A 19,106-nucleotide genomic window follows, 5' to 3' on the forward strand; every position below is an offset into this window, starting at 1 on the left:
TACATCAAGTGTCCATGACTGTGTCAGGTGCTGTGGCTGCACAGCCATCTAATGATTGGATGGTGAGGGGTGCGATCCCAGCTTGATCTGCATTTTTGTAATCTAAAAATAATATTATTAGCCTATTATGATAATAAGGTTATTAGCCTAATACTAATGATATAATGAACGAAGTTAATTGATATTTTTAATGGAGATTTCCATGTGCAATAATAATGATATAGAAAACACAAACTACTGTAATTGCCATGTTTTGGAATCGAACCTGGGATGTGACCACGGTAAGCAGTCTCGTTACCAATGGAGCTAAACCCTTTGAGTCAAACATTTGATGTGAAAGACACTTGAAAATAACACTTGTAATTATTTAATTATAAAAAGAAACAACACATAGAACTAACTTCCGACGACAAAAAGTAATGTATTTATTAACAGTGCAGAGGTAAGCACCAACCAACACAACACCGCGACTTTTGCGGCGCCGACTTCACAGAACCCATGAGGCTTTGCTCCGACCACTCTACATTAATTTATGAACAAAAAATTAAATTGCTGGGCCATTTATACTTTTATATTATATATTATATTATATTATATTTGTGGTCATGAAAATTGTGTAACGTGTCAATAAAAAGAGTTAGATCAAGATAGGAGGTTAAACAAAAGTTTAAAAACATCAGTAGGCTGGGTTGATGAGAGTGCGTTTGAGACCCCAGCAACCATGAGTGAGGCGTCGAGCGACAGCAAGCGGATTATAGTGTTGGAGTCCATATTTGATTGGTTATGAAGGTGAATCTTATATCAAAGACGGTTAGATAAATAGAATATCTTTGCTTATATTGTGTAGTAGTCGAATAAATCAGATGATTGCACAGTAGTATCTCTGTTTTATAATAGTTTGTAACTCCGGGCTCAGGCCCTAACTATTGAACAAACATTGAGCAGACTCTTAAGAGTCAGGCGGAAGTGAGACAGAGAGAGAGAGAGAGAGAGACCGAGGCCTGAATAGATGCAGCACTGATCTTTGTTATTGCGACACCGTAAAAACCAGCGGAACCGGCTTACCTTCTCAGCTGGATTGCTCCCGTCAATATATGGTACCTCTCCAACGAACTGGTGGGAAGACGACATTCCATGACCGTGGCTCCCGCTGGGATTCACTGGATGGAGAAGGGAAGCGCGTTGGTTCGCCACCGTCTGGTGTCAGGCTGCTGGTTGGCTCGACGCGATGCTCTTCTCAGGCACAAGGTGGCTTCTCTCCGCTAGTCAGGATGGAGATTCGAGGCTAACGGGAGGTCAACAGTATAGTGACCGTGATCCGAGATCGATGATGAGTTACAAAAATAGAAAATCAAGAATTTAAATGCTATGCAGAACAATGCGTTCACGAACTAAAAAAATGAGAGGCACGTTCAACTCCGTGTACCGAAAAAGCTTTACTAAAGGAAAAGTTGCTGCAAGAAAAGAAAAGAAGTTCTGTGTAAAGTTCCTCTTGATGATCAAGGATGACCGCCATCTGGATAGTTACGAATGGCTTGATGTCGTAAAAAGTAAGAGGAAGTTGGAGTTCTTGGTTCATGTAAGGGTTAATTGTCATTATAAAAAGGCCAGAGAGGGGGAAGTTCCATTTTATCGTTCTAGGTTGAGTGTTCTGAAGACACCCTGAGGAGTGTGATGAAGGAAAAGGGGGCTATTGCACTATAACGGAAAGCACGAGCATTTACACAATTCACCCAAATTCCCAAGTATACATTTTCTAAGCTTATGCTTGAAAACCCCTCTGGAGGATTTCATGTGTACTAATAATTTTAATTAAATGTAAACTCATTACTTTGTTCCACATCATAGTGTCTGCTATTTTCACTGATCCGATTGGTCATTGGGTTAACAATTCACCTGCTCAGGTGCTGGTTAGTTCTGCACTTACCATAGTGATCTACTCCACTTCCTTTGGGGAACACGGTTCAGAGTGAATCCAGTCATTACATATTGAAGCATCAGTGTAGATGCGGATGTTCATGACATTCAGTCAAAAAATCAGCTTTGTTAAGTGCAAGAAAGCTGGCCCATTCAAATCACTCAAGTACCAAATCAGATATTCACGAAACATATTAAATTACTCCTAAATCGATGCTGAGCGCTTGAAGTGAGGTCTTGTTCTGAGATATACTATCACCAGGAGAGTGCTATCAAGCGTCACTGGGGAGTCAGCCAACACTTTAGGAGCTTATTCTCTGTCAAATGTCAGTGGGACTGTAGCGCCACAAAAAGACCTCTTTATAACTACCTGAAAGAATGTAGATATGTTTGTAATTTATGATCCCAGAAGGAGGATTCCTATTGGCTTCAATGCCAGGCTCATATTTTAAAGATCCTGGAAGTTACTGGTGGAATGTCAATACATTTTGTTGAGGATATGCATCACCTGTTACAGGATTATGGTGACCGGTTTCCTATTCTCAATATAATAATAATTGATTGTGAGTAATTCTGTCTCTCAACTGTAACAGTCAGATGTGTCAAGGGAAAGTAATGATTAAAACCAATATAAAAAAGGGGTGAGTACAAACTTATGTTTAAAAAAGGGAACACACACCAGGATAATAATATGCTTCATTTTAGATGCTGCCAGATGGATGGGTTGTTAAGAGGCCGGGCATTGAAGAGGTTCCCCAACAGTTTCCACCCTTCATAGACAATCTATCAGGACGTCAAGAAATGAGTCCTCTATAAGTCATTGTTAAACTCATTGGTCCAAGACTTGTGTGTGTGTTTTTTTTTAATTAAACTGCCTCCAAGTGCACTCACTAAAACACTCATTGACAACCATGTTAAAGAGCTGAGAAGGTATTTTGAAAAAAAATAAAAAATAAAAGCAGTTTTTAAACTGTGGCTGTGCTAAACTGTACACACACAGTTTATAAATATACAATATACTTTATATTCTGTACCAGCTCCAAGTTTGTTTTTTTTATCACCATAATTAAATGCAGTCAATTAAATTTCAGTCTGGTTCATATGGATAAAAGCACATTGTTTTTCTTGCCTTAGGGAGAGTTTGCAGTCTCTGATTGCTTTTGTTACAGTAAAGTCAAACAGAGTCCACACCTCTTGCAGCATATTGACAAATACATCATGGGTCCACATAGAGAGGTCAAAGCCAGGGATAATTGTGTGAAAACATATGCAAGTGTGTGTATGTGTGCAATACCAAAAAGTAATCACAATACTTGCTGAAAAGGAGGTTGCAAGCATAATAACTGGTGAACTGAACTATGTGATCAGCAGATTAGTAGTGATACTGTCAGGTTAGTACACTGCAAATAAACATTGTTATACTTCATATACAGAATCCCTTTACAAGTAATATTGTGGAAAGTAAAGAGTCTGATTTTGTAGTAAATATAATCTTATTTCAGGACATTTTCATTAGTAAATTGTGCTTACTGCTTTGGTGGATCATTGCGAGAGTGGTTTGTGCTCAGCTGCAAGTGAGAGATGTGTGGGTTCACAAGAACAGCACCAGGTGAGAGTAACTGGTTGGCCTATGGTGTTCTTCACACACAGTGGCAGACTGAAGCTCAGTCGGCCGCCACACAGACCTACACAGCAAGCAGATTGATGTCAGTTGCTCCTCAGTCCTTGAGCACAGTTTCTGCCTAATGAGGCCTAACTCAAGTCAGCTGCGGTTACCTGTGTCAAGACAGCTGGGTTGATATACACACGTCTTAACATCCCAAAGATGTTTTCCCTGCCTGCATCACTTCTTTGGGACTCCATAGAGGAGAGTCATTTTAGTATATTAAGTTTAAAGCTAATACTGACTAAAAACAATGGCTTATCCATTGCCATGAATGATTGTGAATGACTGTTATTAGCTGTGAGTTGCTTTAGCTTCAACCTCTATACTGCACTGGTGGCTGGCGCTTTCTGTATTCTGGAGTCACAAAGAAGTAATTTAGGAGGGAGGAAAACAAACTTCTCAGTGAGCTTAAACATCTCATTCGGAACCGCTGTCAATCTTTTGGAGAACCTTAGCTCGGAATGGAGTACAGGTGACATGGTGAGCAAGAAACTTTTTTTTATTTTCGGCACTGAATTGAAAAATAAAAATTAAAAAAAGCACTCACTTTATACACTCAATTTCTGCAGATAGGAGACATTTTTGATACTGCCTAATATCTTTGAAAACTAACAGAGCAGAAAGGAACTTTAGAAAATCATCAAAACATTCGAGATGACAGAAATGCACAAATGAGTTGTTCATTTACATAAAAATGTTTTAGCAAAAAGTAAAAAATAAAAAAATCTGCTGGGATGCAATGTGTCATCTATAATATTGACATGGCATTCATGTGGAATTATAAAAGCAATGTTAAAAGAGTAAAAATAAGTCAGCAACAGTGGAGGAATGAAAAGAATTGATATTCCGCCCTCTCTTATTGTCCACATTCACATCAAACAGTCCAACAAAAAACTCAAAGGCAGTTTGGGATTGCAATTCCATATCTACAAAAATCTGCATTTTAACAACCTAGCTATGTACACTGTACAGATTTAAACACAAACATACATCTTTTACAAGGAAAATAAGAGCTGCATGCCCGAGTTGATCAGGCAGATTATAGTACATACAGTGACAATCGGAAGTCTGTCCTGGAGGACAGCTGAAGTCATGAAAGTTGGCTCTGACTGGGGGTGCAAAGATTTGGGGTTTAAGGATTTATATTAAACAGATCAAACAAAAGGAGGGAAACCAGATTAGGGTGGATGTCATAGGAATCACAGCAGAATGCAGCTGGTGCTTGTCAGTTCTTGTTGCCATAAAATGTTCAACTCAACAGTTGCAGTGTGTCTTTTACAATGTCTGTTATTGAAGAAGAACGAATAATTACACAGAGATATCTTCATCGAGCACTGCAGGTTTTGAACATGGTGCAAAATTGACTCAAAAACATCATGACAACATCATATCACTTGAGTGCCATAATAAAATCCTTCCATAAAAACAAACTGACTGAAGCTGAGAATGTCTGTGGTTGCTAACATATGTTTTAAGATTTCAGTTTTGATAATGAACTACCTTTTAATGCGCAAAAATATTCCGATTTTTACGACATAACATCATGAGGGTACTCATTATAATGCGTGCTGACCAGTGGTGCATGAGCTCTACTTTTTTAACCCCCTGAACCCCCCAAACCTGCCAGCAGGTTTGAAAGGAATTTTTCTTTTAAAAGAAATATTAGTCAAAATTACACCAAATCTCGTTGTACTTATAACAGTCCTTTAATTTATCTTTTCCTTTGCCAGGAAAAATCTGAGCTGAACATTGATATTTTATTAAACTCACTTTACCCTAAATGTCTTATTTTAAATGTCGACAAAAATGAAACATTTACATCAACTAGATGCTGTAAAAAACTAAAAGTCTGTAAAAGTAATTGCTTTTAGGAGGCAAGGCTTAGAAAGACTGCAACAAAAAAAAAAAAAAGCTGAGTTGCACGATGTGAAAAATCTATAAATAATTGACAAGGCCTTGTTTTTAGAGGAACAATTCAAAATCTGAATATCAATATTGCTTATATTTATCCCCATGGGATTTTTTTGTAAAATAAATTATGAAAATCATTCTTTTTTGTTTCTACATCAGGAAAGTCTTATGCTCAAGTCAAGACACACGTTTCCTTCCTTCCTCTTGCCATGGTTGTGCTGTTTCTATAGAGGTGCAGGATTTAACTGCAGTGAGAAAGGAGCCGACCATCAGTAAAAATGTGACAGGAGCAACTCTATGGGTTCAGAGGGTTAAGTAAAAATGTGCGCTGAAGTCAATCTTGAGTTAGCTGGGAGGCATGAGCTGCCTCACAATTACGGACTCATTCTGTAGCTGCCTTGCTACCGCTTCAAATACTTACAGGTGTACTAATTGTCACTGCACTCTGGCTGCCTCGGTTCATACGAACTCCCCGAACCTACACCAAATGTGCAAGGCCTTTGTGTACTGCTGATTGCCGTTCGGTTTTTCTGTCATTATGCAAAAACAACTGGGTCGAACTGGGTGATTAGTTGCATATTTGAACTCTTGAGAATCGCTGTAGCTCTCCAAGAGCAGCCGCCAATATGACAATGCACGTGCACAAGGGATGAACTCAATACTGACAGTCCTCAGAGGACAAGGCCTACATGATGTATGTGCTCGACAAAAAGACCTTCAAGTTTTCAATAAGTTTAAAAACATGTCTTTGCCTATTAAGCATTGATTAGTTGTGGCTGCTCAGATTTTGGTGTTTCATCGCCACAGAGCAAAACTCAATTTTGAATGCTTAATATTTTAAATATTTTCCATCAGGTATATTATTTGAAGCATATGTGATCACAAATATTAGCAACTACAGCAGTTCTTTGCTTCCACACACTACTTGTGTGTGTGTGTGCGTGCGTGCGTGCGTGCGTGCGTGTGTGGGCAAATAAATGTTTTTAGGGAATGTGGCCGGAACATTGTTTCATACCTGATCACCAGTAATATTTTTTTCATTTTATATTACAAAGTCTGTACAAGCTCAGAACACTACAAAGTGTACAAATCCAAAATTAAGTAAAACACAATGAGTATGTGTGTGTTTTTAGAAAGAAGTGGCCCTGTGGGCAGCTGTGAAGGAGCAGGGAACCACCAACAACCTTTTCACTTACATGATTGTCCCTTCTCTTTTTTCTCCACCACGTCAATAAAAATTCATCTGCTATTGGATTTGTCTTTCTTATACACATTCTCTATCCCATTCTTTTCACAAAACAATTGACTCCCTCTGGGAACAGAAAGGATACCTCCTGTTCTCCACTGTTAGGACAAGACTGGCAACACACGCTGTTGTTCATGGGTAAAACATAACACTGATTTTTGGACAAAGATGCATTTTAAAATGCTTGACCAAAAGTGAAATGTGGTTTTTCGATCCTTACCCGGAAATGCTAATAAAAGCATTCATTTCCTGTTATAATGTCTGCTGTGCGTTCTCATTCCATCTGCACCAGTGCTATGCTCCTCCCAGCAAACCCTACACTGGTCTATCAATCAATCAATCACACCTCAGTTTGTTGCTGTGAGTCAGTGATGATGGTTACTCCACGACGAAGCTCGTCCATACTGTCGAAATCGCTGCCATGTTCAGAGTCATCCAGCCCGCACGGGACCGACACGTCCGATGCTGATGATGCGCCAACAGACAGTCGCATATTCAGTGACACAGAGTCATCAGTGTCCCCATTTCTTGGGGTCACCCCACTTGTTGAAGTGCTGAAGTCCCCGTGCATCGTCTCCCCAAACGGAAGCTGGTGGGGTGGCAGGTACTGACTAGGATGAAAATGTGGCCTGGCATTCTGATGCCCAGTGCTGCCAGAACTCAAGGTGCTTTCCTTGGAAACTGGCAGGTTGGCAGGTAGGGGTGTGTAGGGCTCTGGGTAGTCCTCTCCAGTGGGTAATGGAGGAGGCAGTTGGTCTTGGCTCAGGAATTCTTCATCATGAGGAGGGGGGTAGTCACTGTCGATGTCATAGCCCCCCAGGTAGTAGTCTGACTCTAGTTCGCGGGTGCTTCCCCCAAGGCGCTGGGCCGAGCCTGCCTCACCAGGCCCTGCCTCGTAGCCCGGCACCTCTTCGATGTCTGATAACCTGGTGCTTGGCATCCAATCTGACGTGTCCCAGTGATATGCTGGATAGCAGAGGGAAAGGTAGTTAGTCACAACCTGGACTGCTGAGAGTCAGGGTCAGCAGCCCCCACATGGCTTAGCTACTGAATGTTAGATTAAGATCAGGCCAACATAGTCTGTGATGTGGAGCTGTGCAGCGCACATGCCTTCAGTATGCAGCAAACGTGCTAGGCGCACTCAGTTACATCAACAATACACAGGTGTTGAAGGTCAAGCACATGACAAAGCACCTGTACAGAAAACATATTGGGTTGTTAAGCATTTGTGACATGCACAACCTTTGAGGGTCAGGTTCACAGAATGCTTTGCTTCATGGAATATTGCAGCACTCAGGCCATGTTGAAAGGCTCATAACATAACAACATTGGATTCTGCATGTTAGATGGATCAATGGTAGATTGTTCTTTTGGTCAATGTAACAGCAAATGATGATAAAAATCATCTTTGTAGATTATTGGCTCTGATGCACCCTGTAACTACCACAGCGCTCCATGAATATACTTTAATGTGCAGCATGACAAAAATGAGTGAACCTATAATCAATCCCCATAACATCATTGAAAACTAACCATTGTGACGCTGCTTCTTTGCAGATTAAGGGCCCCCATTCTAAGCAAGGCTAATGCTGGTTTTCGATCAAGCGCAACCGTCACTGCTAGTTTCAAGCTGGTGTTCACAACAAACCCCCACACCCTTTAACTAGCAAATTAACTTGTGCTCCACCTGCGCAGCCTCTCTCCCCTTCAAAAGACGTGACATACAGCGGCGACCAGCACAGCAGCAGGGCAAAGCTATTCCCCTGTCAGCAGTTTGCTGAACGGCAGGTACAGAGAGCGTCCACCGCTAGTTTTGTGTCGCGGTATAATGATTTCAGGGATTCCAGCGATAACGGCAAATATTACACTTCTTCAGAGAATTCCAAATGAAAACTAATATCCAGGAATTCACATTAAAGACAAAGTGACCACCTTAAACAATGAAGACATCAACTAGTTTTGATCTCAACTTTTTATCTTGTGCTTTTTTTCTTGTGGACACAAATTACATTTGCCTGATAATAAAGTTTTTATGATGATTTTTTTTAATGTCCATTTTAATCTTTTATTTAATGGCCATGATCTTGATAATTTTCATCAATCATCAACATTATGTCACGTATTTCTACAATAGTCCATTGCTCTCCGAAGTGCTGTAAAATTATTGGTTTGTATAGTGCTTCTCATTGTGAAGACTAACAAAAGACACAATAAAGGAATGACTGGCAAACACTGTATTCTGTAAAAGATACACTGGTGTCATTCATTTTGAACAAAGGCTGTATTTCTGCATGACCCTCTAGCTTGACTCTAAAAACTTTAAATAGTGTGACTTCTGAAATGGAGCTCAGTCAGGGTGTGCTCAGACATTGAGTACTGAAACCAGCGATCTACTGACAGAGTATCACAATAAGATTTGTCAGACCAAGAGGAATAATCTACCATGAACCCTGTGCATGAATGTAACTGTATAGTTGAGGAGCAAACGGTGAGTGGAGATAAATAAAAGCAATGTTGAAATAAAACAACATCCATGCAGTAAATCAGAACACAAACCATAAGGAGACTGAGGCTTTGAACGTCATCATCACACAACAGCTTGTACAGTACCATCACTGGGCTGGAGATACAAATCCAAACAAAGTGACATGGTGGCATGAAGTAAGATAAGAGGTGGCAGGCAAGAGGGAGAGTAGGGGGAGGGTGATGAGTGACTGTTCTGGGCTGCTAAGCCAACCAGCTGTCAGGGGAGTGGGATAGCAAATCACAGACATACACACACGCACACAAACACACACACAGATAAAGAGCTCAATGAAAAAAGTGTGCTAGTACAACTGGAAATACGCAGAGATAGAAAGTTACAAGGAGTAGACAAAGTCAATGCAGTTACCATTGACCCGTGGAAAAGGTAAAACTTTGATTTTCTGTCTAGATTTGAAGTCAGGGCCAGAACATGATCCAAAGTTGCTTCACGCAAAGAAGTTTGGTCACTGGATCTTTTCTTTCATACTTGCATTCCTCACATTTGTTTTTGGACATAGGATCGTTTGAGTTTATTCACGCTTCAAGAATCCAAGAGCATTCTCTTTTGGGAAAGAGGAGAGGAATACTACTGCTGATGCACTACTCTTTTTTGAGTACATTTCAAATATCTTTTAGGTGACATTGCAGGAGTTCAGACATTAAATCTGTGAGGCTTTTATTACAATTTTCTGACCTAATATGAGGCTGTTTATCATTCACTGTGTGGGCTGCCTGGTCATGGCTGCTGGTGAGTGGCAAGGTATGCTGTGTTAGTTGTCATCCCTTGCAGCAGCTCTCTGACAACGACTTAACCATTTTGCATCTTTGCATTTACTTTATTTGCAATTTAACGGTGCAAAGAATTCGCTTTGACTTTTCTGTGAACATAGTTTAAATACATTAGCTCTCAGGATCATCTGGTTCTAGAGGGTATTTTCCGGTGAAATAGGTATCGACTTCAGATTCAAGAAGACACTGTTTAAAAGTGCGAATAATAAAACGTTGTGTTTTGTGTTATGGTCCTGGACTGGTCGTTTGGTTTTGGTTGCTGTCCGGGCCGTGAACAGTTCCTTTTGGTGAGTCGTTGCTCCTGCAAGATCCCTTCCAGTCTTCACCTCCTAGTTTCCCAACCAGTCGTGTTCTACGAGCTCTGCCTCTCCTCAGCCATGGATCTTAGCAGCCAACGTGTGATCATCCTGCTTCGGTGTCTGCTGATAAAAGCACTTGTGCCCTTTTTGCCAGTGGCCTGTGCAGGTCAGCCAATGAGCAGTCAGCCATTTTTCATCTTGATTCTGCTTGGCGATTATTCTGTATTTTGGTAGCTCACTGTTACCTTGTTTTCGGGCTTAGAGCCATTTTAGTTAACTAACTTGAGCTACTCTTTTTGTGAGGGAATTTTTGTCAACCAGGGACTTAGGTACTCATGTTTTTTTTTCACATTTTATATACACGTAGGTAAATTCTTGTGTAATAATCACTAGGCCTCATGAATGGAGGTGGTGTAGAGTAATTTTGTGTCATTCTAGGTACGTAAGTGTGGTTGGATAGACTTTATTTATTTTCCTAAGTAAGTTAGCATAACTCGGGGAAAGATGGGTAAAGGATTGTTTTGTAGTTTTTAGCCACCCACAAACCTTTCCAATGTTCCCTGTTCCATGTGTATTTGTCATCTCTATATTAGACCATTGTAATAAACGACTTTCACATCAAACAACAATGGCACGTTGCATCCCTTATTTAACATTTCCATGTTTCCCACATTCTGTATCATAAACTGTTTTCTTGTCTATTGCATGTCTGTCCGTCCTGGGTGAGGGGTCCCTCCTCTGTTGCTCACCCTGAGGTTTCTCAGATTTTTCCCTGTTAAAAGGGTTTTCTATGGAGTTTTTCCTCAGTCGACGTGAGGGTCTAAGGGCAGAGGATGTTGTTATGATGCCATGTGAAGCCCTTTGAGACAAACTGCTTGTAAAAACGGGCGATACAAACAAAATTGCCTTGCCTTGCCTTGCCTTATTTCCCCTGGATCTCCAAACCATCCTTAAGGGTTGTTATGGGTCACTTCAATGTCTACAACAAAAGTCATGGAATATTCATATAACCTGACCTTAACTGTTGTCTCTGCTTGGCTTGTCCAGTGTGTGCTATGAGTACCAGTTAATGGTTACTTTGTGCTTCATTTTAGTTTTTTGGCCCAAGGTGAACCCTAGAAGGGTCAGTAGGTCCACATGAAATTCGGTCTGGTTAATCTGCTCTGGATCGAATAGTTGGACAAAGCCCTGATGATAGCACAGAAAAAAAACATTTGTAAATTCAATCTACTTTAACAACAAACTACAAGTCACCATTATTGGCATCTGACAAACATACAAATGCTGCTGATTTGCATGCAGCAAACATAGTTGCTGCACATTTCAAGTTGTTTCCATTGAGTGATTGCTGTTTTGTCTACTCCCTGCAGACAGATAGACAGATGGATAGATCTGTGAGTGGGTGGAGAATGGGAGAATGGTGTAGTCACCTCTATTGTAGGTTTGACTTTGGTCCATGACTGACACTGTCAGATAGAAGAACAACATAATGGAGAGGCTTTAAGCATTAGGCTGTGAGTGTATGCATTGTTCTGGGGTTGAGCATGTTTTAGATGGGAGAGGGAACTACAGTGTATGTGTGAATTTGTTTCATTTTCAAATCGCATTTTATTAACACAATTGTAAAGTGATAAGTGTTTAATGATTCAAAACTCAAAGTAAATTGAAAGGAAAAGGCAAAAAATTCTGACGCACTGTCCATCTTTTGCACTCAGACTAACAGGCAATGTCAAGTAACTGAAGCCTAGGAGTGGGAAAGTTCAGCAATCCCACACTTGTGTTTGTATTTCAGTTTCAGTTCAGTTAGATTTTTTTTTGTGCTTTAAGAAGAAAAATAAAATCCAAGAAAATAACACTACAGTGCAGTGACACACTGAGTTAAATTGAATAAATGTCAAATAAGAAATAAAGTGACATTGTGACTGGTTTCCATTGCATAAGTGCCAATACATCGCTTCAATTTCTCAGTTGCCATAGAGCTGACTAGGCATCCACGTGTTTGATATGCAGACAACACACTTCAACTTTTGTTTCCATAAGGATCCACCACATGAGTGGTGCAGATCGAGGTTTATGACTAGCTACAGTGCCTCCAATTATTCTGGCCAAGACACGGCAAAAAAAATGGAGTCCTTTCCATGGAGATTGTGTCATTTTAAATGCCGGAAGGACCACATTGTTGTGCAATTAGAAAAGAAAAATAGACTCGTCATGATATTAAAGAGACATTCCTGCCCCAGAGGTGGTGAATGTTGCTGCTGCAACTGATTTAACTGATTACTGACTGCAACGACCAGTGAGTTCTAAGACTTAACACCTGAGGATGGAGAATGCTCAAAACTGGTCCTGTTTATCATATTAAGAGCATATTTTTTCTTAACTGGCTTGAAAATCGCAAATAATGGTGACTCACAAGCAGTAAGTCAACTGAGTTTTTCCCAATCTAGCTACAAGCGCAATCATGTAAAAGGAATATAAAAGGCCATTTGTAAACCATGGAAAGATTTCACACTGCATCCTTCACTTAAGAACAAACCCGTGAGCCTTAAGAAATATGAGGAATATAAATCTATTTTACAGGCCAAAAAGTAACAGTTTCTGCAGCCAAACTAGGATAGGGAGCTGGCAAACCACTGCCTGCTATGTGAAAGTGTAAATTATTAGACTCATATATATCATTGCTTCATAATTAAATCCAACTGCATATGATTATAATCCCATTTATACATTCCATTTCAAGAATGGGTTGTTTGGATATATTATTGTGGCATGTAAATCAATATTAGCACAGTTTTTTCTTCTGCAACCCTGGTGGCATTAATGGCAGAATAAATCTAAAAACCTGCAAATCTCAACAAGTACAGGACTTCAGTGCTTTAATTATTCTCCGAATGAAATGGAGCAAAACAAGATCTAAGACCAATTCCTCTCTCTGAGAATCAATATCTTTCATAGACACTTGTAAGAGAGGGGCTCTTTTTCTGGATGGGTGACACGCTTGTATGAGCAATTACTTAGTCAGCGGGCAGTTCTTTAGAGTATTTTGACCACCAGCATGCACATGTAGAAGAGAAACACCTTACTCCACCTGCTATCATTCTTATAAGGTAGAAATGAAAAAAAAAAAACAACAACACCTGGCCTCTTTTTATTTCTGTAAGCAACTCAAAATTGTAGTGGGCGGAGCTAAGTCCAGGATGCATTGGCAGCGTCTTTCCAAATTATGTTTGGGGTAAACCACATTCAACTCTGGAAATTATTCATATGTACATATAAGTTGTATATCTTTCAAATAATTCATCGAAACAACCCAACAGATTGGCCTTCTTTTACGGTCATTACTGTTTTCAGGGTGTAAGTTGCACGTAGTCACATAGTGAGGGGGGATGGCAACACACAAAAAGAATGATTTGTTTGAAAACCCTTGTAGCATGTTTTCTATTTGATAATATTACTGCCATTAATACAGGACATTCTACTAGGAAGGGTAGCTGGTGCCCTCTGATTTTCTTCCCCCTGAGTGAAACCTGATATCCTCTTTAATACCGGTGTTATTAATGAGCCCAAGTGATGGACAGTGAGCAGGATCTTTGCAAAATGTGAGCAGAGGTTAACTAGAAAATGGTGCAGACTCATTGATTAAGAATGTGTGCTCTAATAGTAAGAGAAAAGAGTCTGCAAATACACACACATGCACACATACATACTCACACGCACACATACACAGACACGCGCACACACACACACACACACACACACACACACCTCAGTGTGGTTGACTTAATGGAAGATATTCAACACACAGTGAGAGTATTTAGCTTTAGCATATAGCTGACAAGCCCTCTTTCAGAAGGAGCACTGCAAATACAAGACTGCGATAAGAAGAGTTGGCACAGTAGGAGGTGAGACACAAAGGGGATGAGACATGGTACCTTCACTTTCGATTGTGTCGACTGCGTCATTGACCAGTCGAATGACAGTCACTATGGAGGCTTGTGGAAGGAAAAAGGAGGAGATAAGTTTTGAAATACAGTCATTCCAAGTGAAAAAGTGTTTGTCCTGGTGATGGTCAAGGGTGTCCTCTCAAACCCACTACTGCCTCTGACCCAATCCCTTTCTAATTTTGAGGTTTGGGGGAAAACTTTAAACAATAGCATTCATACATAGTGAAATTATCCAAATAAAAAAAAAACAACAACAACAAAAAAACTGCGAAGTCAACACTGCATAGTTAAGACAGAAAAGCAACAAAATAATTTCACGTGAAAAATCAAGCCACATGAGAGCAGACAAGACAACAAAATGCCTATTGCTTTTGTCACTGTCAGTGCTGGTCAATCACTAATTTGGTGACATCAAAGTTTAGGAAGCACAGATGACAATAGCAATCATGTTTCTGTGTCTTAAGCAAACGGAATGTATCTACTCATGACGCCTGGTGATTAAAAGGCAAAGACATTTCTGAATGATGTAAAAAGTGAAAGAATGAATCTCATGGAATGAGATCAGGGCAATGCAATGACTGCATATACACAGCTCCAGTATTAAAACCCTCAGCCTCTTCAACACAACACCAATATACACTTGTGAGAAAACCTTTGTGAACATTACAATACATTTGCATTGTTACAGAATTTGCACATATGACACATTTCGATGATTTTTAGATGTAGAAACATAGATCAGTTGTGTGACCATAAGACTAGACCAGAAGATGGAGTTTTCAATTCATCTTACAATACAGGACAACAGTCAAAATCCACCCAAGCTGTGGAGCCGGGGAAGATGGTCATCCTCGAGGAGCCTGACTGTTTCTTTTCCACCGACTCCAATTCTATATATCTGGCTTGCATCTGAATTTTATATTTTACCAACATGTTTTTACCACCACAGCCCTTGCTTGGACGCAGGAGTGTAGACAACTCTGATAGGCGTTTATCTTCTGTTGTGCAGAAACATTGTCCTGCAATTATGCAAAGGTTGAACTCAAAACTAATGACAATGCAGGTTGTTTCAGTAGACAAAACCAAGATAAAAAAATCTTGAGCGGCATCAGTTCAAGATTATTATCCAATTCAGGGAGACTTTTTGAAATCCCTTTTTTTGGCCTATGGTTTTTGCATCATCCAGTAGCGATAGAGGACGGTTTTGGCAGTTGAGGTTGCTGTAAATGAGTGGGGATGAATGAAAGCAAATTAAAGGTTAAACATATACATTTCTGTTGATCAGGTTAGAAAATGTCAGCAGCATAAAAGTGAAACCAGACTGATTGTTTAGCAACAAGCACGAGAAGAAACCTGTGGCAAGTTCTTGCTCAGTGTGTTTCAAGTAAAGTTTTACCATCTGGAAATGCCATTTAGTGTCATAATGCAAGAGGCTCGTCAAAATTTGGTTCAATATTTACTTGTGACTAGTATGTCATGGAAATATAATATTTATAATATTTATAATCTGGGAACAAAGCAAAATTCACTTCTCCCATCAGAGGGAAAAGCTAAAAGGTAGACAAAGGGACGGGAGGCAGTGGAGAAACGACTCTATGGGCCTTTTTGTTTGGTTGTTAGATTGTTAGACGTGACAACCTGCTGCCTTCGCCCTGGAAGATCTCCAAAATGTCAATTTGAAAAATGTCAGTCAATAGACATGAATTTAAGCTTTATTCTTGCAGTCAGCAGGCTTGAATTTCAACATGAGAGGAGAGAAGGAAATGAGGAAGTTGACTAGTATATGTGTTTAAGCCAAGATGCTTCCACGTCATGGCAATGGTGCCTGAGCTCAAACCTGCCTTTATTCAATACAGTGATACACAGCAGCAGCAGCAGCAGCAGCAGCAGCAGCAGCACACATTTCCATGCACTGGGGAACATAATGGATGTGCAAGTCATGAAGCAGGCTGTATTATATAACCTGTGACTCCACAAATATTACTATGCCATTAAATGCAGAATTCCTCTCTCGCTCATTCTTCTGTTGTTTATTCACCCTTATTGCATCGTCCCTGGCATTTCTCTTTCCATGCTTTGAATTCTTGTCCTCTCTCACCCTCATACGCACCTTCTGTCATTAGTGCTGGTGTTTTATCTCATGACCAAAAATGCTCACCAGTGTTTTCTCACAAATGTATGAAAACCATGTCTATAGATGCCACTGGCATTTCAAACTGAAGATAGAGACACCCAGAAAGAAACAAGCAAAAAAAAAAGAAAAGAAAAGGAAAGAACACACATCTGTGTGACTGTAACCCAGCTGGTGGGTGGGTGTGTCTTACCATTATCATCACAGGAATCGGATTGGAAGGAGCTCAGCGACTGCACCTCAGAGTTACTGCCCTTGTTGCTCCCAGAGAAACACGTTACTTCTTCTGCCATATCAACCATCTTACCTGCAGACAGAGGTCAGCAGGTCAGGACATGTTCCAAAAGACACACATGCACACACTTCCGAAATATTGTATATGCTGTATGTGAAGCTTAAAACGTGACTGCATAATCAAACCAAATACAGCATTGCAGTTTTATGCCTTTAATTACATAATTTTTGCCTGTTTAACAGATCTTGACCTTTGACCTTTGACTTTTTTACAGGTCACTCTCAAGTCCCACCTCCACTTTTTGCTGACATGGACTCTTAACATTAGATGAGTTCATTGCGGGTTCTCACATGTGAATAAATACATCATAGATATTCAGGATATTTTGACTGCTAAAGATTCATTAATGCTGATGTAAACTGCATCAGGAGGGCAGAATAATTTCCTGAGCCCCATCAAGAGACACTTACTGTCTTACCGTACAGTTAGTGTGGGAGAGTGAGTTGTACATCTGCCTCTTTAAAAAAGCACCAAAACTACTTCCTCTGTATTGTCAAATTCTATCAGCGAAACCATAGCACTCTTACTAGCTAAATGTGTCTTAAATAGTTTGCTTATGGATTCTAGCTGACAGATTTGCACTTGTATTGCATTATACTGTATTAGCATTGTGACACAGCTGAATCATAGCAAATCGTTTCCCACATATTACCATGTAACAGATAACATACCTTTGTCATTGTTATATTTACATTGTATGTCTTTTATTTAGCCATGCATTTATGTAAACCAAGCACCGATAAGGGTATTAAACATGACAATTATTCATTTAAAGTTCATTTTGAACATATAAAAAAAGCGACTTTTTTTTTTAATCCAGAATGGGCAATTTTACTTATTGACACACACTCACCCTCATCACTGTCCCATGGGCTCTTGCGTATGGAGTCACAGTCTGAGCGACAAGGGGACACTGGGGGCAGGTTAGGAGCCACGCTGCACACCACCACCCCCCTCCTGGTGGTCCCTGACAGGATCCTTGGTGACTCCGGATGAAAGGTGCTCATCTCTGTATGCTCCACACCACGACCATCCACCATCTTCTCCAGTGTGGACCGTGGCTCTCCTTGGAAACAGGGTGTGTAGGCCATAGGCCTGACAGGGACCTGTGGAGGTCCCATCATCCCACCTCCTCCAACCACAGTTGGCCCCAGCCCTGGCTCAGAGTACAGGTTCAAAGGGTCTCCAGCTGTGCAATGCAGGGTTTTGAACTGAACACCATTGGCCTTGTTGAGGAGAGCGGCTGTGGCTGGGTCCTGGACTAAAGACAAGTTGTTCCTGGAGTAGTTCTTCTGGAAGACCTTCTTGCGGAAAGCGATGAAGAGGACAATGAGAGTAATGATGACAAAAAGCACCACAGCAATGCCGATCAGTTCCTCCTTCCCCACCACAGCATGCCCCGCTTGCATGTCAGGGACAACAACAGGCCTTAGGCTACAACGTTGGCCCACAAAGCCAGCTGTGCAGTTACAGTAGAAGGAGCCGTGAGTGTTGACGCAGACGCCGCCATTTTCACACTCGCCCTCTGGATTGCTGCGGTCACATTCATTCACATCCTCCTCACAGCTGCAGGATGGAAGGATGGAGGAGAGAAGGGAAGAGAGTTGCGTGAGATGATAGTGCATGAATAACTTTGGACTGCTCAATTACCTGCTCCCAGATGGATCACTTTCCAAATGAGGGAGAGAGCAAAAGAGTCAGATGAAATGCACTGAGGATAGATTGTGAAAGAAGTAATCCCTGTGTGGGCTCACAACACAATCCCTTTGTCTTCAGTATGATTAAGCTCCTGTGTGTGGAATATCAACGCCGTCTGCAGTGTCATTTAGCTTTGAAGGATTTCAAAGAGAATGTAAGGACACTAGTGGAAGTCAGTGATGAAATTATTTCAATTAAGTTGCTGAGGATTTAACCTTAATATTTTTCAACTGAATCAATCCCATTTTTAAAGATATGCTTTCATCTCTTTAACCTTATTTATGACATATGTAGACCTACGTATACCAGAGTTACACTCAAGTCACACACACTGGAGCCTTGACTTTGGGACTTGTGGGCACACTTTATTTGGCACATTGACATTAAGGAACTACGTTATGAGCTGAAGATTGCATCCTCCCATCATGATGACCATGGCCATAAAGATACGTTTGCAACAAACCAGTGGTGAGTGATAAGGAGTTTTAGCTGGCATCTTGTGTTTTAGCTCTCTTGTACCTCAGCTTCCAAATTCATCTGTAAGGTCAATAGCCCAGGGCCTTGGTTTGAATCAGGGGTGAACTTGTGGTGCCTCTCATAGTTGTAAATTTGGCATCAGAAACTGATAGTAAAGCTGACAATCAGGGTGCTAGCTTTGTCTGTATGCGTAGCTGTGATTAGACT

At 40.6% G+C, this 19,106-nt stretch overlaps 1 protein-coding gene across 5 annotated transcripts in view; it reads right to left on the bottom strand.

Annotated features, from left to right (window-relative positions):
• Positions 1-4,056: 4,056 nt before the first annotated feature.
• The window catches only part of fat3a (FAT atypical cadherin 3a), a 214,422-nt gene continuing 199,372 nt past the window's right edge, over positions 4,057-19,106 (bottom strand). For 2 of the 5 annotated variants that reach the window (XM_086216108.1, XM_086216106.1), the window contains 5 exons: positions 17,578-18,290; positions 16,623-16,736; positions 14,287-14,346; positions 11,785-11,820; positions 4,057-7,706 (listed from right to left, as the gene is read on the bottom strand). In XM_086216108.1, coding sequence (XP_086072234.1) covers positions 7,081-7,706; positions 11,785-11,820; positions 14,287-14,346; positions 16,623-16,736; positions 17,578-18,290 — 1,549 coding nt within the window. In that variant the 3' untranslated portion in view covers positions 4,057-7,080. The remainder of the gene's footprint in view (positions 7,707-11,784; positions 11,821-14,286; positions 14,347-16,622; positions 16,737-17,577; positions 18,291-19,106) is intronic. The other 3 variants (XM_086216110.1, XM_086216109.1, XM_086216107.1) reach the window with 2 other exon arrangements.

Source organism: Aulostomus chinensis, chromosome 10 (assembly GCF_037954235.1).
Source record: "Aulostomus chinensis isolate RoL2024-O1b breed Wild chromosome 10, RoL_Achi_v1.0, whole genome shotgun sequence".
NCBI classification, from domain to species: domain Eukaryota; kingdom Metazoa; phylum Chordata; class Actinopteri; order Syngnathiformes; family Aulostomidae; genus Aulostomus; species Aulostomus chinensis.